This window comes from Halichoeres trimaculatus, unplaced genomic scaffold, assembly GCF_033239565.1.
Source record: "Halichoeres trimaculatus isolate MK-OKI-2021-1 unplaced genomic scaffold, fHalTri1.1 fHalTri1_scaffold_19, whole genome shotgun sequence".
Lineage (NCBI taxonomy): Eukaryota > Metazoa > Chordata > Actinopteri > Labriformes > Labridae > Halichoeres > Halichoeres trimaculatus.
This window is the reverse complement of record NW_027437197.1, coordinates 1,036,311-1,058,576: the sequence shown is the minus strand read 5'-3', so window position 1 is coordinate 1,058,576 and position 22,266 is coordinate 1,036,311. Positions and strand designations below refer to the sequence as shown.

Here is a 22,266-nt window from a genome sequence, read left to right as displayed (position 1 = left end):
CAGGAAAAAGTCTGCAGAGAGCTTCAAACATCAGGGAGGAATGTGAAGTCGACTCAGTCGAGAATAATGTCCTGGCTCCGCTTCTTCTGACCCCAGAGCTTCACCAGGCTACCCACTCTGATGTTTGGTTTCCTACCGTCATCGCCGGCTTTCTCCCTGAATAAGTGTCTCCTTTAACCAGCCCTGAGCCCATCTTCGAGGTCTGAGAATGTGCCCCTCACAGTCCTCCCCTCTTGTCGCCCTGGGCCCCCGGCCCCAGCCATTAGAGAGATTCCTCCTCTTCCTCGAAGCCATGACAGGTGAAGTGGAGCACAAAATCCCAAAGCCTGCGATGGGCCTCTCCATGAACCAAAGCCCTCTAATTCCAACAGACACTTATCTTTCTGTGAGCACGTCTTCGGCTTAACTATCCTCTGACACACAACAGATCACTCGTGTTTAAGAACGGTGAATGGTAAATAAAGCTCTTTCTCTCGCCCTCTGACCACTCAAAGCGCTTTTATAACATCACATGCCTGGCATGCATACATTGGTGTTTTCTGACGTAGATTTGCTTTGAAACAGCAAGGAAAAAGTTACTAAAAAGCTTGCACATTACCATCAAATAGATGAATCCAAAATTGAGATGTGGCTTGATATAGCCTTCACCAGAGCAGAAGAAATGTATTTGAGTGTGTGCGTATGAGGACACACATCAAACACTGTCTCTTCTTTTCTGTGTGCAGGGTTGTTAAGCTTAAATGTATTATATAAAGATGGAAGAATAATTATTGCACTTGGTTAAACAGTTATATTTCCATGCATAAGAATGTTTCTCCACCCTCTAATTAGACCACTGTATCATTTACAAAAAAACTGACACCCAATAATTATGTTTTAACAGAAATAAATGAGCAAGTGTCAGTCAGAACTGAATTTTATGTTCACACCTTATAAATGACAGAATGCAGAAACTGTGTGTATATGTGTGTGTGTTTGCATGTTAACATACCTGGGGTGTTTTGCACTAGTTCCTGGTGATTTTAGTGAGAGCCTTTTCATCAGGAGCAGAGGCAGCAATGGGCAGATAAAGGAAGATATGAGAGCAGAGTCAACAGGGGTTGAGGAGCATAAACGGCTGCATTGCAAAGCTACAAAAGGTGTGTTTTGGGGTATTAACAGAAACCTCTCCACCTCCCACTCCCACCGCAAGTGTTGTTAGTCATGGCAACCAGGAAGCCCTTCGGTAGCAGGCTGCTTAACCCACCCTGCAGCAGATAGTGTCTGACCATAGTCTGACCTTGAATCACCATGCATCCCTCTAATGGTTCTTAAAAATATCATGCAACATTAACCATACCACAGATATTGTATTAATATATCATGCTTCTTATTATTAATTTAATTAACTTCACATTTATAAACATATTTTTCATTCTTGCTTTTATTGCTAACATTATCTGCAATCATTTCTGCAATAATTTGCTTAATCTTAGTGGAAATTATGATTTTTAGTTTTTACATTACCTTTATAATGTTCTGTGCAGCCTGTGCATTGAGCTATAATATCTCCATGCAGGAGAAAATGGTTCACACAGTGTCTAAATATGATATTATCACTACTTTAACATATACCAGGAGTCTGCAACCAGTGGCTCTGGAGCCTCATGCAGCTCTTTGACTCCTTTGCAGTGGCTTCCTGTTGCTTTAAAATATTATAAGAATACAAGGTTGTTGTTTTTTTTTTTGTTGTTTTTTTCTTACAGAGGGTATTAATGATAACGACACAAACACTAAGTAAAATCATGATTTAACATTTTGTACTAAAAATGGATCACCCCTTAAAATAAAGCTTTTAATTTTTTGTGATTTTTTTGCAATTTTTTGCAATTTTTTTTGAATTTCAAATTTCTTCCATATTTGCAGATTAAGACAAAAATTTTCCCCATCTTTTGGAGATTCAACAAATTTTTGATTTTTTAAATTTGAATACCCCTTTTTTGCAATTTTAGAAAATTTTACATTTTTTATGAAACTAAGCAAAATTTTAAAACTGCATAATTCACGTTTTTTTTTTTTTTTTGCAAATTTATAAAATTTCAGCAAAAAATGTTTTAATCTGTTTTCATTTTTTTTTATTTTGCATTTTTTTTTATTTTCAACTAATTTAATTTTAATAAATTTTGCATATTTATTAAATCTATCACATTACAATTTTTTTCCTTAAATTTGCAACTTTATTGAAAATAAAAAAACAAAAAAATACAGGTACAATTTTATTAACACAAAAGCTAATATAATTATTTAATAGATTACAAACTTGTTTGTCTTAATGTGAAGGTGAAGTAGATTTTGTGGGTCCCGAATGACTTTCACTCACGTTAGCTGAGGCAAAACGGCTCTTTTCAAAGTAAAGGTTGCAGACCCCTGACATATACATTATCATTTACCCTACATGTGTGCTTTAAATTTTAAATAAATCCTCCTCTGCTGTCTCTGCTCAACCATTGGCCGATAGGGATCATGTGACTCTGACGTAGCAGGAAGTGTAGCCTGAGCGTGTATATTTGTTTACTGCAGTGAGTCCAGTCTCCCTCCCGTCTCTCTCCTCCGGGGTGAATTTATGAATGAAAACTTTTGCAGTTTTTGGTGAAACATCTGGATTAGAAAGCGGATTATATCGAAAGACCAAAGGTTGAGAGTCTGAAGCCGTAAAATGAGACTAGCTCCTGCTAACACGACGCGCTAAAGTTACGCAGCAGCAGCTCTTAAACTTCAAAGGTAGCTTCACTTCACTACTTCAAGAGTTACAAATAGAGATTTTATGTCGCTGTCTCTTTACAAACTGTGTATCTAACCCTCATTTTTGTTTTCAGGCGCGGTTTTTGGCTTCTTCGTCAGTTTACCGGGTTAGCATGCTAGTTAGCCATCCAGAAGAAGCTAACATGGGAGAAACACAGGACAGGGTGACCTCCATCTGCACTGCCCTGAATAGATAAGGTATCAACCACCTGCTGGAGAAAGGGAGTGCTCTCTTATTAAACTTTCATTAGCTTTTGAACCCAAACTGTTGATAGCATATATAGCTGCTAACCTCCTGCTCTCACCTCCTCATTCTGCAGCATACATGTTAAAATGCTCCTGATGTTCCTACATGTTTCTCTTTGACTCAGCAGATCACTTTGAATACACTCAGTCTGGATTCTGCTTTATTAACTAAATCTGCTTCACCTCAGGACCCAAATGATGTCACAGAATGACCAAAGACCCGGTGCATCATGGCGTTATCTGAAGTTCACTGGGATCACCAAATACCCCTCCCAAAACTCGCTCCAGTGCAAGCGAAGGTCACAGTCGCTCTGGTTGCTCTCCTGTGCTTCATCAACAGTTATGACGGGGAATTTGTGTTTGATGACTCTGAAGCAATTGTTAATAACAAGGTAACTTCTCTGTTCCTTCTTATGAGCGTCATCTGCTCATGTCAGTGGCACTGGCATCATGTAATGTGTGTTTCTGTGTTTGTTTCCTTCAGGACCTGAGACCAAACACTCCTCTGAACAACATCTGGAGCAATGACTTCTGGGGAAGCAACCTGAGTAGCAACTCCAGCCACAAATCCTACAGACCTCTCACTGTCCTTACATTTAGGTAAAAGTGGACATCAGCAGTGTTAACTCACATTTGAGGCAACAGGGCGTGTGGTGTTTCACAGGAAAGTCACAGCTGGTACATTTGAATTAGCTCTAGCAGCTGGTTTTATAATTGTGCTAACTTTGCCTCTATATTTTACTTTTTATTATTTGCCAGTAGCTTTTAAAAGTCTATCTCTGAGTCCCAATTACTAGTTTGATAAATAATGCAGGTGTTAAGAAAGTAGGGTTTTTGTAGCAGGTCTCAGATTTGCTATTTTGGACCTGACTGTTAACTTTATGCAGTCTGTGCAGCTTTGCTTGCGCTAACTTTTTAATTTCTAATTCCCATCTCTGCAGACAACCACTCAGACTTTGGTTGAAAAACTTAAAGGTCAAAGTCCAGGATCTTTAGTTTTGTGGCTGTTGTGTAAAGATTGTCTCCCTCCCCCTTTGATTTTTATTACCTGTGCAAAATCTATCTCCTGTAAGTGCAGAGCTGAACATGTGACCTTCAGCTCACACTGTTCCTGGCATGTTTCAACAAGAATTTCTTGAGGTTTTGCTCGAGTGAGTTGAGGGAGGTTGGCCCTTCGAGCTGTTTAGTGCACAGCTCTTAACCTCAGAGAGTTTCCACATGTTTAAGCCAACCTGCATAAAAACAGAAATGCAGAGGACTGGATAAAAACAAAGCAGACTTTACTACCTCAGAAACACTCCTGTACACTCCTTAACCTATAAGAATAACATGATTTATTTATCATCGCAGGCTGAGCTACCTCTTGGCAGGAGGCCTTCACCCTGTTGGCTTCCATGTGCCAAACATCATCCTCCATGCTGTCATCTCCGCTCTTATGATTGACGTGTTTGCCATCCTGATTGGTGGACTGGTTTATGATAAGGACGGCTGGCTGCTGAACAACGCTCCCAAGACCTCTCTGCTGGCTGCTCTTTTCTTTGCTGCTCATCCCGTTCACACAGAAAGCGTAAGTAGAGCTCGAGTTCAAAGTGTTCAGAAGTGTTTTTTTTTTGTTCTTCTGTTCTGAACATCAGAGCTCCCACACGCTTCTGTCTTTTCTTTTTGAAGCTGTGCAACAGGCTGCACCGTGTTAGTGCTTAGAACAATAGATGTAGCGCTGACAGAACTTATTAACGTCAGGAAACATTAACATACTGATTGTCTATTCCCAATAGGAACCTAAAAGTGCTAAAAGTGCTAAAAGTGTAATTATCAAACCTGCTGTCAGGGATTTTGGTGGTTGCCTGAAAGGTTCATACTGATCAACAGGTAATCCAGATTTGTACACTATAAACTCAGATGTTCAGTTTAAAATCTCAACAGAAGGAACAAACATGAGACACATGCTGCAAATGTGATATAACTTTAATATGATGGATTCTGCAAACCATACATTAACCTACGGTGGCCTGTGAGTGTCAGATGATTTGCAAAAGCCACAACACAAATGAAGTTGAAAGAGGTTAGTTATCACAGAGGACAAAGAAGTTGCAAAAGTAAGGAAATAATTTAATTTTTTAACTTTAGCTATGATAAACATAGCTTTTTTGGGGTCTCACCTTGTAATATCATTCATGATACAGAAAAAAATATGTCATCTTATGTTTAGATTTATGAATCAATTATGTTAGCATTAAAGTTATATCTATTATAGCTAAAAGTAAAAAAGAAAACTTTCAAAAATTTTCTGTGTCTGTTAGAAAAACTGTTTTCTTAAATTACCCAGTGTTGTGGCTTTTGCATTCATGTTTTTGCTTTTAAAAATAAAATCGGCTGACACCTACAGGCCACCGTATTAACCCGTTCCACTCCTCAACAATCAGAGTCCTGGCCTTTACAGCATCAGCTGTGCCTGACTGTGAGGCTCTCAGTCTTGTTTGTGAACCTGGACTGCGTCATTCTCCGTGCCTGACGTGCTCCTGTCCATCCCTTTGAGGTGATGCGGTGTTCTCCGTTTCGGGTCACAAATGAACACGGACCTCTCAGAGCAGCTCGTCGTGGCGTCCTGGCATAGCAGCCTGACAGTTTTAAACTAAACATGCAGTGGTTTCACGCCAAGAACAAAAGCCCCGCCACAGCTGGGAGCGTGGAGCCAAGGATCCGTGTGCGAGCGCGGCCCAACTATTAGCTGTGTTGGGATGCTTATTGACCTGGCAGAACGTGTGTGTTTGTGCTGTAAAGCCTGGCTGGAAGGCAGCAGTTCCCCCTCGCCCTTCCTTTTAATCATACAGGTCAAGGACTGGGGGAGACCTGGGGGGTGGGAGGCAGGCAGCCTGTTGGCTTAGGCCTGCTGTATGTATCAAAGCAGGCAGCCCCAGGATGCCAACCATACTGTACCCACACAGTACACAGCACACACACAAATAGAGCGTGCTGGTAATGAGAGGTGCTTTCTTCTCTTCTTAATAAGCCTCCGTTTGTTCCTGGATGCAAGAAACAATACGTCTATATGAACAAACATCATGGTTTGACGAAGGCTTCCTGTGAGAAGCGTCTTTGAATTAAACTTAACATCTTTACCTTTGTGCTCTGATCTTTCCCTAAATAAGGTGGCTGGGATTGTGGGTCGAGCAGACCTTTTGTGCGCTCTGTTCTTCCAGCTCTCTTTCCTCACCTACTGCAAAGCTTTCAACAGAGGTAGGTACCTGGTGTGACTATTACTCTGAACTACAACCCTGCACTGCACAAAGGAGTGTCTATAGGCTCTGATGAGCGCAGTGACGGCATCTATCACTCTGGAGCTGCTCATTTAGAAACTCATCTGTTTGAACGACGACTTTTCTTTTGTGCATCCTGATCCGGCTGTAACCGTGTGCGACCTTGTTTTTGTTTCTGCAGGAGGCGACAGAGACGACAGGTTTTCTGTGCAGTGGGTTGTGGTCAGCCTCTTGCTGTGTGCTGCAGCGATGCTCTGCAAAGAACAAGGGATCACAGTCCTGGTACTAAGTCTTTCATTTCTTACTCATTTTTAAGTCATTTAGTCATGATTTGATGATTCATCACGTCCATTATAAAGAAAAAACCTCAGGAAAAAAACCATTTAAGCAAACTCTCACTAATTGATGTCCTCTATTTCGTTATTTCATGACTAAATGTCTTCTTTCTTATGTAGGTGAGAGTTTTAGTTATTCTGACACATCCTCCAACACATATTCATTATTACGAAATGACATCATCCTGCTACAGTCGGAAAAAGCACATACGTTGTGTCTGATGGTTTGGGAAAACCAACATAGCTTCGAGATTTGCTGACAAAATCAATCCAATCACAAATTTTAGGGATGTAATTAAAAAAATCTGAATCAATATGATTAAAACTTCCCAGATATTAAAAATAAAGAAGTTTGAAAAGTTTTTGAGCTCTACAGCACCAGTCAGGACCGCTCCTAGAAGTTATATTTGGTGGTGTTGCTCTGCTCCTGGAGCTCCCTGCTCTCAGAAATGCCAGAGCTCGAGGCGGGGAGAGCACACCTCTCAGGCAGAGTAACAGCAAAGAATCTCTTGAGTCTCTGCTTAAATCAGACACAGCATGAAGGAGGAGCTGGGCTGGAAAGAGGTTTGAGGCAGTTTAAATGGAGCAGTGCACAGTGTGATCAGCTGATAGGAGCTGGTGTTAGGAGCAGCTGATGTTCTGTAGGCAGAGCTTGACTTTGCTGGCTGCCAGAGCTAACACAATGATCAGTTTGTGGCTTCACAGCCTTTAAGTGGAGATATTTGGATTTTAATACCAGTATTCACCAACAGCATAACCAGTTAACTCCAAAATGAGCTGGTTTCAATTGATTTTTTTTAAATATTATTATTATTATTTTTATTTTGTTTATATGTATATGTATATATATATATATATATACTTTAACTATAATTGTTTCGCCTAATTCTTCTTATTCTTGTAACGGTATTTTATTATTAATTTATTTTCTAGTTATTATTGTTATTACTATTACTTTGTATGAGTATGTATGTGTGTATAGCTTATTATTTTCTTTTCCTTTTGTCTAAATATTTTAAATATTCTATTATTTTATTTAATCATTTTCTGGTATTTATTATTATTATTATTATTATTATTATTTTATTTTTTTATTATTATTTTGAAAAACTTTATGCAGATATGGCCTTTTGGGGGGGGGGGGGGGGGGGGGGTGTATGCGTATATGTCTGTGATCATGTATGTTTGTAAATGCGCACACCTTTATTCTTCCTAATGTTATAATTTTCCAATGTGACATTACACACATTCACTGTAACGAATGGTAAATTTCTGCTAACTTTGTGCTAAAAATTCAACAAAAAAGAATGTTTGAAAAAAAAAGAAAAAACAAAATGATCTGGTTTCAGGTGAGTTGTGATCATTAACAGTGTGGCTCCAGCAGAGAGGCAGACCTTGAATCTTGTGTCTGAACATCTTCATCAAACAGATCAGAAAAACCAGTCCTGGGACATCTCCAACAGTTGGAGCGTGAGATGTATTTTCTGCTGACCTACATGCATTTTAATGCCTGCTGTATGTATTCTCCTTCAGGGTGTGAACGCAGCCTTTGATGTCCTCCTGATCTGTAATGTTAATGTGTACGAGCTCAGCCAGAGGCTACTCCTGAGGAAGAACCTCCTGGATGTGAGTCCCCCTCCTCCTCCTCTCTGTCATAAATTATGCACTTCCTGTTACGATTAATGTCACATCACATACGTCCTGAGTGGAACAGCAACAGGGCTGTGGCTCGATGTGCAGCAGCCTCCTCGTGGTGTTTTATTTCTGGGTGACATGCACTCATATCCGCCCTGACAGGTGAGTGAGACGTTGAGAACAGGACTGCTAACACGGTTGGCTCTGATGGGTCTCGGAGGACTCTCTATGCTCTATGCACGCTGGAGGATCATGGGAACAGGACCACCAGCTTTCACTGAAGTTGATAACCCAGCATCTTTTGAAGAGAATATATTTCTTAGAGTGAGTATGATTTTATTTGTTAATCCTCAATCAGATTATTTCGCTCTAATCAGACATTTAAGACGTCTTTTCATCCTCTGAGCCTCAGTGATTGACTTTTATTCTTATCTTAAAATACTTCTCCTCCCTTTCTTCTCCCCTCCCTGCACCTCCTCCTCCTCCTCTTCCTCCTCTTTGATTGGCAGATTGTGAACTATAATTACTACTACTCTCTGAATGCCTGGCTGCTGCTGTGTCCCTGGTGGCTGTGTTTTGATTGGTCCATGGGCTGTGTGCCTCTCATTAAGTCAGCCACTGATTGGAGGATGGTGTGGCTGCTGCTGCTCTGGTGCGTCCTGATAGGCTTGATAAGTCAAGCCTTATGCTCGCCGGACATCCAGAGAAGGAGGTAGGAAAGCACAACCAGCGCTAACACACTCACTGTGGACCTGATGCTGCACATGTCGGCCTCTCCAGACTTAGACTTGATTATGAAAATGGCGTCGTATCCGCTGCAGTGTGACGAGTGCAAAACCTCGATTGAGTTCAAAAATTCTCTGTTGGTTTGCAGAAAAGTTTGTGCAGTTTTTGTTGCTGTTATTGAGACAAAACTCTCCCCCAGCAGCATCAGAGTGCTGTGTTCATGTCTATAATCCTTTGGCCTTTCCTGTGCCCTCTCTGCCCCCTGCCAGGACTCTGACCTTGGGTCTGGTGCTGCTCGTGGTCCCCTTCCTGCCGGCCTGTAACGTCTTTTTCAGGGTGGGCTTCGTCATTGCAGAGAGAGTGCTCTACCTGTCGTCGGCTGGGTACTGCTTGCTGCTGGCCTACTCTCTGGGACACTGCTGCAGCCGCTGGTCCAGACACAAGGTGGGGCTTTAAAGGACGCCACACCCTGCAACAAAACCGCAACCCTGTGACCTTTCAGGCTTTTTAAGCTTAAAGAGTCACTTTGTTTTAAAGTCTCTACCTGATCCATCTGCTGTGATGATCCATGAAGTCAGTGAAACAGAGCTGGGCTGACTAGGGATGGGAGTTGATAAGATTTAGTCAATACTGATACCCTTATCGATTCTGCTTATTGATCTGATTCTTTATCGATCACCCTATCAATTCCTATTGTGAATTTTCTTGGTACAAAAAGTATCTTTACAGGTTTTCTGTGTCAGCAACATTTAATTGAGTTTATACTGTAAGTGAATAAAATGTAACTGGTCCCTGAGTCTGGATATTTCTGGGCATAATTAAACAGAAACAGGTCAAAATTTCACACAATGTGACGTTGATGTACTGTGTAATTCAAGTCGGCCATCTAGTGTCTCAAAGTGGTTATAGCAGTAGTTTAAGTTGTTTGGAACCTTTCCGTCAGCCAATAGCCTTACATTAGCCTGTTAGCTTTTAGCATTTGAAATTCTCAGTATTTTTACAAAGAGTTGATGTGATATGTTTCTGTGATGAAAGTTGAAATTCTATTCTGAAGCTGAAGTTATACTGATGTATGCTAACTGCTAGCATATCAATGCAGTTTCCCATATACATTAGCATCAAGCTTGTGCTATTTTGTTATTTTGGTAAATAAGGTGATTTATACCATGTTGAATGTACTGAATATGAATCTCCTGAGAGAGAGTGATGAACATTTCTTTATGAAGTCAGTTCTTCAGGAAAACTTCAAGCTGAAAATCCTGAATCAGAGTTTTCTTGGGAAACGTTAGCTAACTGCTAAGCTAAGATAGCTGCAGCAGACTAGTCGACGTAAGGCTCTGGCGACTCCGGCACAATGTAAAGAATTGATCAGGGAATCGTTAAGCTCAAAAGCTAACGATATCGATGTGTTGAAACATTTTTTATCGATTCTCAACAGGAACCGGTTTTTAATTCTCATCCCTAGGGCTGACATTAGAAAGTTTCACCTATAAATGGATGAAAGCAGCAGGCGGTGTCCTCAGGGATCACAGATTTCAGGATTCAGCTTGGATCAGGAACCAGGTCATTCTTACCACAACCTGCCGCTATGTGTGTGCCTTTGTGGCACTTTTAAAAACTGGAGTTATCCCTGAAGTTAACCACAAATCTCTGTATTAACCTCCCCTCATGTGCACCTCTAAAGACACTTGTGGCTCTGACTGACCCGACTCTCTTCTCCCTCCTCCCAGAAGCCGCTGTGTGTGTCGGTGCTGGCGCTGCTGTGTGTGTACACAGCTCGCTGTGCTCTCCGCAGTCACCAGTGGCGGTCAGAGCAGAGCCTCTTCACCAGCGCCCTGCCCGTCTGTCCACTCAACGCCAAGGTAACCACCTGTTTGTCTGCCTGCCTGCTCTGTGTCGGCGGTTAGACTCTGACGCTGTCCGTGCTGGTCCCACAGGTCCATTATAACGTGGGAAAGAACCTCGCAGACAGAGGGAACACCACCACTGCCATCATTTATTACAGAGAGGCCGTCAGGTACGTCCCTGCGCACAGAGAGATGCTCATTCCTCGTTTAATCAGGACATACGAGATGAGTCGTATTAACCAGGTCTGTGGCTTTCAGGCTCCATCCAACCTACGTCCACGCCATGAACAACCTGGGGAACATCCTGAAGGAGAGGAACGAGCTGATGGAGGCAGAGCAGCTGCTGTCTAAAGCTGTTTCCATTCAGTGTGTCATCCAGCGTTTAATTACTGCTGCACCTTTCACCACACATCAACGACCATGTCATCAGCTAATTCCAGACCCAGAGCTCCCCACGGCTCGCTTCATGGACTTTGTCTTCTGTGCAGGCCTGACTTTGCTGCAGCCTGGATGAACCTGGGAATAGTTCAGAACAGTCTGCAGAAGTTTGAGGAAGCTGAGCAGAGCTACTGGAACGCCATCCGCTTCAGAAAGAAATACCCAGACTGCTACTACAACCTGGGACGCCTGGTGAGACGCCACGGTTCAAACATGCCTCCTCACGCTCAAATAAAGGTCAAAAATCTGCCATTAACGTGTTTTTCTCATGTGTGTTCCCTCAGTACGCTGATCAGAACAGACACATCGATGCCCTGAATGCGTGGAGGAATGCAACGGTGCTAAAACCTGATCACAGCCTGGCCTGGAACAACATGGTCATCCTGCTGGACAACACCGGTATGGACACAACACACATACATAGAAACAGTCATCTTTATTCTTCTTCACTTTAAGATAAACAAGCAACAACAGTGTGTCAGAGCGCCTCAATGAAAACCCACAGAGCCTTTAAACTTTACAGTCTTGGTTAAAGTTTAAACCAAGGCTCTTTGACTCCTCTGCAGTGGCTCCTTGTAGCTTTAAAAATATATTATTAAAATAACCTCACCTCCTAAAAAAAGTTATTAATAAATGTTATCAAATTTAAGTATTCTTTAAAAAAAAATTGAAAGTTTGGCAAATTTATAAAATTTATATCTCTTGCAAATTTTTGAAATGTTTGCAATTTTATAAAAGTGGAAAATTTTGCGCATTTTTTGAAATTTCTAAATATTTGGAAATTTGCTAATTTTTGAAATAAAAAAAATTTAAAAAATTTGATTAATTTAAGTTTTTTATTTCAACTTTTCTTTGTTTTTGAATTTTGCAATTTTTGCCGAATTTAAAATTTTTTAGAATTTAATTTGAAAAAAAAAATTAACAAAAATCAAGACATCTTTTAGTGTACAATTTATAAATTTCAAAAATAAAAACTCCTAGTTTGGATAACTATTCCTCAGATTTTGACTATGTACAGAATTTCTTACACCTTAATATTGGAAATTTGTGGTAGTTTTTGAAATAAGAAATATAAAAAAGCATTAAATTGTTTTTTAATTACAGTTTTTTCAAATTTATTTTTGCATTTTTAAAAAAAAAAATCAAATATTTTAGAATTTAATTAAAAAAATAAATAAACAAAAAACCAAGACATCTTGTTATGTACACTATATAAATAAAAAAACCCTCCTAGTTTAGATAGGTATTCCTCAGATTTCAACTACATTCAGATTTTGATACACCTTATAGTTTTTATTGTGAAGGTAAAGTAGATTTTGTGGCTCCTTAATGACTTTAATCCAGGTGAGCTGAGGAAAAATGGCTTCTATCGAAGCGAAGGTTGTAGACCCCCTGGTTAAATTACTCAACACTAAACCACATCAGCAGCACTTTGTTCCCTGGTAGAGGTTGTGGAGCAAACTCAGTCTGTTTTAAAAAAAAACTCTGAATTTCTTTTCTGTCCTCAGGAGTCGAGCATATCTTTATAAAACGATCCACCTTCTTCGTTTTAGTGAAGGGCTGCTGTGCTACTATCAAACTGTAGTTTTACCCTTTAAATCAATTTATTACAGCCTGTGATAACATCTGGTTTATAAAATCATGACTTCATCTTCCTAAGATTACACCTTTTATTCTTTTATACATTTTGAAGCTTTTCTCTTGTGCAGTCACAGATTTTACTCTCAGATTGATGAGATTATATTCATAAAGCAGTGACATTTCTTCTAATGTTTAACTCTTATGACATAACATCTTTATTTTTGTAACTGTTTGACTTTATTCTTAAAATCCCTTATTTTCTTTGTATTCTTTAATGTGACCCCATTCCTAACATGTGTCCAAATATTATCAAAATAATGAGATCAAAGCGGCACAGAAAAATAAATATAAAAACAATTATGACAATAACAAGTGAAATCCAATCTAACTTTATTTGTGAAGCATTTTAAAACAGACACTGTTGACTAAACCGCTGTACAGAGAAATCAAATAAATAGAATAAAATAAAATAAAGAACTTAGCTAACATGAGACAAAAGAAACAATTCATGTGAAATACAAAAAAATGTTAAAAGTTACTAAAATAATTAAAATATAAAAAAATTTATCAATTCATTTTGGTTATGATCATTAAAAAAATGAAATACTTTCACTTAAAATATATTTATTATCTAAACTCTGCAAAGGAAACACATATATTCAACTACAGCTGTTAAAATGAGCTCACTTTCATTTTTTTATGAGCCTGAGATCTTTTCTTTTTTTGTCCTGCTGGACATAAAAAAATTTAATTTATTATTCAAATCAAAAAGGCTCACATAAGATATGAAACATGCAGCAGGTTAAAGCTTTAATCCTGTGTTTTTTTTGTTTGTAGTGATGTGTAAAGCTTTAATAAAACCACATTAACAGTGAATTCTCAGCTTTTAAAGATTGTGACTTCTGGTGGTTTTAATTTCAGACATCTCTCTGTGTTTGTTGATTTAGTTCCAGCGTTAACAGCCAAGTAACACGGCGTTTATGCTTTTGGAAAGGCAGGAAATCTAAATGGCCAACAAGATTAGACCGGAAGAGCAGGAATCAGTAATGCTTGAAATTTATGTATTAAAGCTTTGTGTTGTGAGTTTTGAAGGCACTCTTCCCTGCCGTGTGGAGAATGCTCTGATTTCCAAACGCTCGAGCCGTTTTGTCAGAAGCTGCTCCCGCGGGGGCGGAGTCTCCCAGGAGGGCACTGGAACCGTCCAATCAGGGCCCAGTGTGTTCCTGCTCAAACGTGGGCAAGCACAGCCAGAACAGCGCCCCCTCAGAGTCCCCCCTCCGCATTTGTTCCCCAAATCTGACAGAAATAATTCTAGCCCTCTCCCCGGCTCCCGGCGAACAACAGAAAGAGGGAAAAGAAGAACAATAGGTGTCGTTTTCAGAAAGCAAGGAACGGAGAATATCCCCCACGCCCCCACGCTCTGGTTCTGTTCATTACACAAACAAAAGGCAGAATCAGGGCTCAATCAGCACACGGGCGCATGAAGGCAGGGGCTGCGTGTGAAGGCAGCGGCCATGACTCAGGACACGTCTCAGGACTGTCTGTCTGTCTGCCTGTCTGTCTCCCTCTGCCTCCGTCTCTGGCCAGACATCAGACGGCTGTGACAGAGATCAATAACCCAGTGGGCCTTGTGTTCAACCTTAATTAGGAGACTAAACCGCTCCTCCATGTGTGGAGAGGGAAAAACTCTGCTCTAGACGCTGCTGACAAATAAAGCAAGCAGTCAGATCCTGGCAGAAACCTGCTGTTCGTCCTGTTGGATCTCTGCGTTTCTGGGTTGTTAGATTTTTTGCATTTTAACACTTTTTAGCAGCACAGTCAGGAAACGGCGTTTATTAGACGACACATGAATCCAGCCGTTAAGCTGCTGGTGCTGAAGGTTTAAAACACATTTAATGTTTTTATTCTTCTTTTCTTTCATTCCTCTTTTAGGTAACCTGGGTCAGGCCGAGCTGATTGGTCGTGAGGCTCTGAGGCTGATCCCTAACGACCACACCATCATGTTTTCATTGGCTAACGTCCTGGGCAAGCAGCAGAAATACAAGGTCAGTCAGAGTCACACCAGCGTTTGATAAATGATCATTTTTTAATGCTGGCAGAAAAGTCTGTGTCAGGATCATCTGTGTGTTTATTTCATGGTGAAATGTGGGATAACGTGAGCACAGGGACACGTAGAGGTGGAGAGACGATGATCAGAGTACAAACAATGAGCTGATGAGTGGGTGATGCAGGGAAATGTGAGAGAAAACCACGATAAGGAAGCAGAACTTAAAGCTGGGCGTTTATTGTATATTCTGTGTGGTAGTTATTGTTGCTAAGCATCATCCTCTCGTCCTCTTTTTGTTTCCTTTCTGGCACCAGGAGTCAGAGAGCTTCTTCCTCCACGCTCTTCGGATCAACCCAGGTTCTGCCAGCTGCCACGGCAATCTGGGTGAGCTGCTGCAACTGTTACAGACACAGGGTTAGCCTTCATATCTGAACCAGGCTTCATCTAATCCTCAAACACAACTATTCTAACACAACAGAAGAAATTTCATCAAGTAAATTCTGTAGGTACACACGGAAACACACAAACACTTGTGTAGAGAGGGTTAAAAACAAAAAACACAAGGGATGGGAGTCAATAAGATGTTGTCAGTACTGATGGATTCTGTTTATGGATCTGATTCTTAATCAATCCCCTTATCAATTCCTGTTGTGAATTTTCTTGGTACAAAAAGTATCTTTACAGGTTTTCTGTGTCAACAACATTTAATTGAGTTTATACTGTAAGTGAATAAAATGTAATTGGTCCCTGAGTCTGGATATTTCTGGGCATAATTAAATAGTAATAGTAATATATTAATAATTGACGTAGGCCATCTAGTGTCTCAAAGTGGTTATAGCAGTAGTTTAAGTTGTTTGGAACCTTTCCGTCAGCCATTAGCCTTTCATTAGCCTGTTAGCTTTTAGCATTTGAAATTCTCAGTATTTTTTACAAAGAGTTGATGTGATATGTTTCTGTGATGAAAGTTTAAATTCTATTCTGAAGCTAAAGTTATACTGATGTATGCTAACGGCTAGCATATCAATGCAGTTTCCCATATACGTTAGCATCAAGCTTGTGCTGTTTTGTTATTTAGGTAAATAAGGTGATTTATACCATGTTGAATGTGCTGAATATGAATCTCCTGAGAGAGAGTGATGAACATTTCTTTATGAAGTCAGTTCTTCAGGAAAACTTCAAGCTGAAAATCCTGAATCAAAGTTTTCTTGGGAAACGTTAGCTAACTGCTAAGCTAAGATAGCTGCAGCAGACTAGCCGACGTAAGGCCCGGCGGCTCCAGCATAATGTAAAGAATTGATGAGGGAATCATTAAGCACAAAGGCTAACGATATCAATGGATTGAAACATTTTTTATTGAATTTCGTATCGATCGGTTTTCAATTCCCATCCCTAAAAAACACAACAAACTTTTTGGGAGGTGTGCTCTAATATCAGTCTTTAAGACTTTCATAATGTGCTCACCCATGATCTTCACTACAGGAAATTAAAAAGTGATTTAAAAAAAGCAGTATATTGTAAGATAAAAGGAGTATAAACAGGATGTCCGTGGGGTCTTAAAAAGTATTAAAAAGTCTTAATTGTGGTTTTATGAGGTAATAAATTTCACATATATACAAGCTTTGACTCCAAAAATATCCATGAACATTTATTTTCCTCCTTGCGACTGTCCCCTGATTGGGATGTTAAACATTGAGCTGATAAAGTTATAAAATAGAATAGACAAGAATAGAGTTACTTTATTGATCCCAAACTGGAAAATTATTGTGTTAACAGCAGAAATTGACAGAGTCAGCAGAAAAATACAAAAACTGAAAAGAATAATACATAAAGACTCTAGTTACAATAAGATACAACATTAAAGACTGTGAGAGGTATATACACCAGATATAAATAAACGTCACTACTAGTTTTAAAAGTTAAAAGCTAGTTTTATTCCTCCTCAGCTTACAGCATTTCTTTAAAAATGCAAACTACAACTGTTAAAGACGGTACAACAACTTAAAGTTGCTATAAAGTCTGTAAACTTTTTGAAAGGTTTTTAAAACAGTCTTTAAAAGGTATTGAAATCAACCTCAGGATTTTAGCATATACTCTGATAGAGCCAAAAAAATATCACATTTAAACAGAGTTTACATGGATATGAATACATAATAAGTTAGCTAAGAGGTGATAGCTGTTTTTTAAGTATAAACAAGCTAAATTTGACCTGCTGACACTAAAGACGTCGCAGCTTTCTGACACATTAAGGTTAAAGTTTCACTGATATGAACTGATGTTAAAGTGATAAAGTATCTTCTGCCTCTGATTGCGTCGTGTTTCGTCCGTCTGTCTCTCAGCCGTGCTCTATCATCGCTGGGGGAAGCTGGACATGGCAAAGAAACACTACGAGCTGTCTCTAAAGTTGGACCCCGAGGCTCCGGGGACCAGAGAGAACTACAACATGCTGCGACGCAAACTGGACCAGCTCAAACTACACACACCCTGAGGGAGCCCACGACAGGTTCCTCCTTCGCTCCTTTTTGTATGATTTGATCTCATTCATACTCCAGGCTTTGTACCATTTGGAAATAAAGACCATGATCTGTGTCAGAGTCTGCTGCGCTCTTCTTTCCAGGGACCAGGGGGGAAACGCTGGAGTTGCACACTCACAGGTCGTGCTTTTGTGGCTGTGACTCTTTCATGTTTCTAATTAGATTTCCTGGGTGTGAGATGTGTCTGGATGCAGGTGTGCCGGGTCCGGGGACGTCTGCTCGGTGCTGTTTGGTTGGCCCTTTAAAGGCCCATGTGGAACTGATCCGCGGTGAACCCCATCCTCTTTTCATCCCTGACCCCATGTTGTGTCAGCTGGACGGAGCGGCACACGTGTGTGGACCCCGAGTATCTGTTTTAAAAAGTATCTGATTTATTTGGCTGCTTTTCAAGAGTTCAAAATGTTCCTTAAAAGCTGCAGTTTTTGTTTTTATCCGAGTCGGACAAACAGAAGAGGCATCAGCTGGTAGCTCCAGGCTGCGGCGGCCTGATTTGGTTATCATGTTTGTTTTTTAATGCCCGTCTCTTTTGTTCCTGACTGAGATGCCACCCTGAGATCCTGCCCCCCCGCCTCCTGCAGTCTCTGTAGTTAATGGGAGAAAGGTGTTTGTGCCGGGAAGTTTTTCTGAAGCGTCCACGGAGAGACGAGGGGTCAGCGGAGACAGGAAACCGCCGGCCGGTGCTGTATGAAAACAGCTCTGCAGCACAGAGACCTTCAAAGAGAGACGGGCTGATCTCCCCGGGGACCGTTCATGCACACACACACTCTCACACACACTCACTGCCTCTTGAAGACCGCTGCTGAGGGAAAAGGCGACCTCAGTGTGAAACATCAGTCAACAAGTGTGCACCCGAGGTCAGAGTTCAATGCACTTCTATTTTTTCACCTGCTTCCTACAGCTCGCCGGGAACTTTTGAAGCCGCGGCGAGCTGGTATGGCTTTGCTTTAGGAGCTGCTTGGTTTGTTTACACATACAGTACAATACACCAGCTCCAGCTTTGATGCTCCGACCACGTTACTGATACACACATCAGGGGTCTGAGCTGCACACGACCGTCAGGGTCCTCGTTTACGACCTCCTGAATATGTGACTAATATCACATGATGAGATTTCCGTCTTACTCAACTCTGTTTTTATTTTTGCTGCTTTGATGTAAAGAGTGAGTGGAAGAAGTGTCTGAAAGCACAACAAATACTCCACACACACACACACACACACACACACACACACTGATTCAACAAGCGCAGTGTAAAGGTCAGGACGGTGAAAGGCTTCATGCTATGGAGCCAATGCAGACAGAATAAGATCAAAAAAGGTTTGAATAGTGACATTCAGACTTGAAGCTTCCCCCTCACATTATCATCCGTCACGCAGAGGAGCACGCCGCGCCGACGAGCTGCGGCCGGCTTCACAACCACCAGCTCGTCCCTGTGTGTGCTGCTGGATCTGCTGCTTCACTTTCTGTGTGATCATTTCATTGGGTGCCTGCAGCTGACTGCGGAGCTGCTGCACAGCTGTGCTGGCACATCGGTGGGGAAGCGCACTTTTATCATAATCATTCTTTGAATACCTTTCATTATCATAAAATATGTGAGTATTAAAGGGATGGATTCACCGGCCCCTCCAACATCTTCATTATCCATTCTGACTGACAAAAACCTGCTGTCCTAGGGAGTGACATTAATAAAAGATGGGATACTTCTGCCTTATGAAGTCCTCTCCTTGTTCTCGGGGCTTTCACCGCGCACCTTTTACCTGCTCTGTCACGACGCTCTGATGAAACGCCATCCCAGGAGGGGTCCTTTATTGTCTCCTATTAATCACCCTGATGAGTTTTGATCATTGTAATCAATGTTTCCTTTCTGTTTCTGGGAGGGGGAGGGGTGTATCATGTCTGATAGTTTCCAGTCAAAACCACTCTCAAATCTGTAAAGCAGGATTCAACAAACTCGTGGTGAAAAGAAAAGGAAAAAAAAACGCTGTCGTCCTTTTGTTGTGGCAGCATATTCAACAGAGGAAGTAGAAGCAGGGGAGCACTAATTTGAACCCACCGAGGGCGCTTTGGAACAGCAGGTGTGCTATTTTGCATCTGATAAGCAGCAACAGCCAGCGTGCCAACAAAATAAAGAAACACAGGGCTTATCAAAACTGCAAAAATGAAATGTCCTGAGCATCAAATGAGGCAGCAGTGGAAAATATTTGATGGTCAGAAATGAAATCTGTATGGCGGGGATTGAGAGACTTGTTCATCATGTTTGGTTGGTGAAAAATAAAAATGTTGGGAGGCTAATGCTACAGCTAATGTGAGACGTTTCTATTGTTTTCTCTCAGAGCATCAAGTTAAAGCATTTTGGGAAAAACACGTTAGAGTCACATGGTGTTTGTGTGTGTGTAGACATAAATGTGTGTGTCTTTGTTTGAATGTATGAGTTTATAATTTTCTAAATGATTTTATGTGTGAGTTAAATCATTTTTGTATGTTTGTATTTGATTTGTTTATGCATATGTTGATGTATATGCACACGTTAGTCTGTATGGATCTAGAAATGTATTAATAAATGTATTCATGTTTATTTCAAGCATTTACAAATATTTATTATATTATTCTTCTTATTAATTATTTTCAGGTTTATTTTTAGGACACTGAATTAAAACTTGTTGACTCCTTGGCTCTCTTTATGAGCCCCATGAAGTGTCCCCAGTGTGTTTATTACCACTTTTTTCTGGTCAAAATTTCAGAAAAAATGCAGAAGGTAAGTCTTCAGTTCATCTTTTTTTCAACATTTTAAGAAGATTGAAAAACACCAAATATTCAACCCTGAGGGCTCAACGACCCCCGGCTGTGTTCGTAAGAGCCTGAGGAGTGTCCTCAGTGTGTTTTTTTGGCACATTATTTTTTGGTCAAAATCCTGAAAAAAACGTAAGGGGTTAGCCTTTGTTTTTGTCTAAAACTTCAAAAGTTTCAAAAACACCTAATATTTATTTTATGGGCTGAATGAATCCTGGGCTGTGTTTGTTAGGGCCCCAGGAGTGTTCCTAGAGTGTTTTATCAGCACACAAATTTTGGTCAGATTACCGGGAAATAAACCCTAAGGGGTTAGCCTTTGTTTCTGTCAAATTCTCAAAAGTTTCAAAAACACCAATTTTCTCAACTCTAGTGGGCTAATCAACTCCTTGGCTGAGTTTACAGGTGTCTAAGGAGTGATTCTAGAGTGTTTTTTCATCATTTAATTTTCGGTCAAAATCCTGAAAAATCGTAAGGGGTTAGCCTTTGATTTTGTCCAAAATTTCAAAAGTTTCAAAAACAGCAAAATTTCAATCCTGAGGGCATGATAGCCCCTGGGATGTGTTTATTATGGCCCCAGGAGGGGCCTCAGTGGGTTTATTTGACACATAATTTTTGGGTGAAATTCTGACAAACCTAAGGGGTAAGCCTTTGGTTTTGTCCAAAACTTCAAAAGTTTCAAAAACACCAATTTCTCAACTCTATTGGGTTAATTAACTCCTTGACTGTGTTTGTAGGTGTCTTAAGAGTGATTTTAGGGCGTTTTATGCAGTATTTAATTTTTTGGCCAAAATTCTGAAAAAAAACCTAAGGGGTTAGCCTTTGGTTTTGTCCAGACCTCAAAAGTCTGAAAAACACTAAATATTCATTTTATTGGCTAAATGACCCCTGGGCTGTTTTTGTAAGGGCCACAGGAGTGTTCCCAGTGTGTTTCATCATCAGATAAATTTTGGTCCAAATTTTGGGAAAAAAAATCCTAAGGGGTTAGCCTTTGTTTCTGTCAAATTTTCCAAAAGTTTCAAAAAACAAAAAACAAAATTTAGACTCTGAGGGCAAAATCACCACTTGGCTTTGTTAATTATGGCCCCAGGAGTGTTCTCAGTTTTTTTTGTTTTTTTTTTTTGGAATTTTATTTTTGGCCATATTTCTGAAAAAAAATGTAAGGGGTTAGCCTTTGGTTTTGTCCAAAACTACAAAAGTTTCAGAAACACCAATTTCTTATCTTTATTGGGCTAATTAACTCCTTGGCTGAGTTTATAGGTCACCAAGGAGTGATTTAAGGGTATTTTTTCAGTATTTTGTTTTTGGTCAACATTCTGAAAAAAACCTAAGGGGTTAGCCTTTGGTTTCTGTCGAGTTTTCAAAATTCTCAAAAATTCCAAAATTTCAATCCTGAAGGCAAAATTGCCCCTGGGATGTGTTTAATATGGCCCCAGGAGTGTCCTAGGTGGGTTGTTTTGGCACATAATTTTTGGGGGAAATTCTGACAAAATGTAAGGGGTTAGCCTTTGGTTTTGTCCAAAACTTCAAAGGTTTCAAAAACACCAATTTCTCAACTCTATTGGGTTAATTAACTCCTTGACTGAGTTAATAAGTGTCTAAAGAGTGATTTCAGGGCGTTTAATGCGCTTTTTAATTTTTGGCCAAAATTCTGAAAAAAAACCTAAGGGGTTAGCCTTTGGTTTTGTCCAAAACTTCAAAAGTCTGAAAAACACCAAATATTCATTTTATTGGCTTAATAACCCCTGGGCTGTTTTTGTAAGGACCAAAGGAGTGTTCCCAGTGTGTTTCATCATCAGATAAATTTTGGTCCAAACTTTGGGAAAAAAACCCTAAGGGGTTAGCCCTTGTTTCTGGCAAGATTTCAAAAATCTCAAAAATTCCATAAATTCAATCCTGAGGGCATTATAGCCCCTGGGATGTGTTTATTATGGCCCCAGGAGTGTCCTCAGTGGGTTTTTTTGGCACATAATTTTTGGCCCAAATTCTGACAAACCTAAGGGGTTAGCCTTTGGTTTTTTCCAAAAGTTTCAAAAACACCAATTTCTTATCTTTAT

General features: G+C 40.2%; 1 protein-coding gene across 2 annotated transcripts; it reads left to right on the top strand.

Annotated features, from left to right (window-relative positions):
• Nucleotides 1-2,506: 2,506 nt before the first annotated feature.
• tmtc4 (transmembrane O-mannosyltransferase targeting cadherins 4) lies at nucleotides 2,507-19,958 on the top strand. Of its 2 annotated transcripts, XM_074695160.1 has the most exons (19): nucleotides 2,507-2,760; nucleotides 2,856-2,979; nucleotides 3,216-3,419; nucleotides 3,512-3,627; nucleotides 4,378-4,594; nucleotides 6,177-6,264; nucleotides 6,466-6,566; nucleotides 8,153-8,245; nucleotides 8,417-8,578; nucleotides 8,764-8,966; nucleotides 9,250-9,424; nucleotides 10,711-10,842; nucleotides 10,918-10,997; nucleotides 11,086-11,193; nucleotides 11,316-11,457; nucleotides 11,550-11,664; nucleotides 14,779-14,891; nucleotides 15,208-15,277; nucleotides 17,230-19,956. In XM_074695160.1, the coding sequence occupies exons 3-19, from the start codon at nucleotides 3,258-3,260 to the stop codon at nucleotides 17,376-17,378; spliced, it is 2,226 nt and encodes a 741-aa protein (XP_074551261.1). In that variant the 5' UTR covers nucleotides 2,507-2,760; nucleotides 2,856-2,979; nucleotides 3,216-3,257; the 3' UTR covers nucleotides 17,379-19,956. The 2 variants fall into 2 exon arrangements, with proteins under 2 accessions (XP_074551261.1, XP_074551262.1); XM_074695161.1 differs by lacking the exons at nucleotides 2,507-2,760; nucleotides 2,856-2,979 and having other exon boundaries at nucleotides 3,246-3,419; nucleotides 17,230-19,958.
• Nucleotides 19,959-22,266: the final 2,308 nt, after the last annotated feature.

Excerpts from the sequence above, each read along its gene's own strand:
- tmtc4 (XM_074695161.1), top strand. The coding sequence starts at position 3,258 with ATGGCGTTATCTGAAGTTCACTGGGATCACCAAATACCCCTCCCAAAA. Across the intron at positions 11,458-11,549 it reads ACTACAACCTGGGACGCCTG|TACGCTGATCAGAACAGACA; the intron begins GTGAGACGCCAC and ends GTGTTCCCTCAG. Across the intron at positions 11,665-14,778 it reads CATCCTGCTGGACAACACCG|GTAACCTGGGTCAGGCCGAG; the intron begins GTATGGACACAA and ends TTCCTCTTTTAG.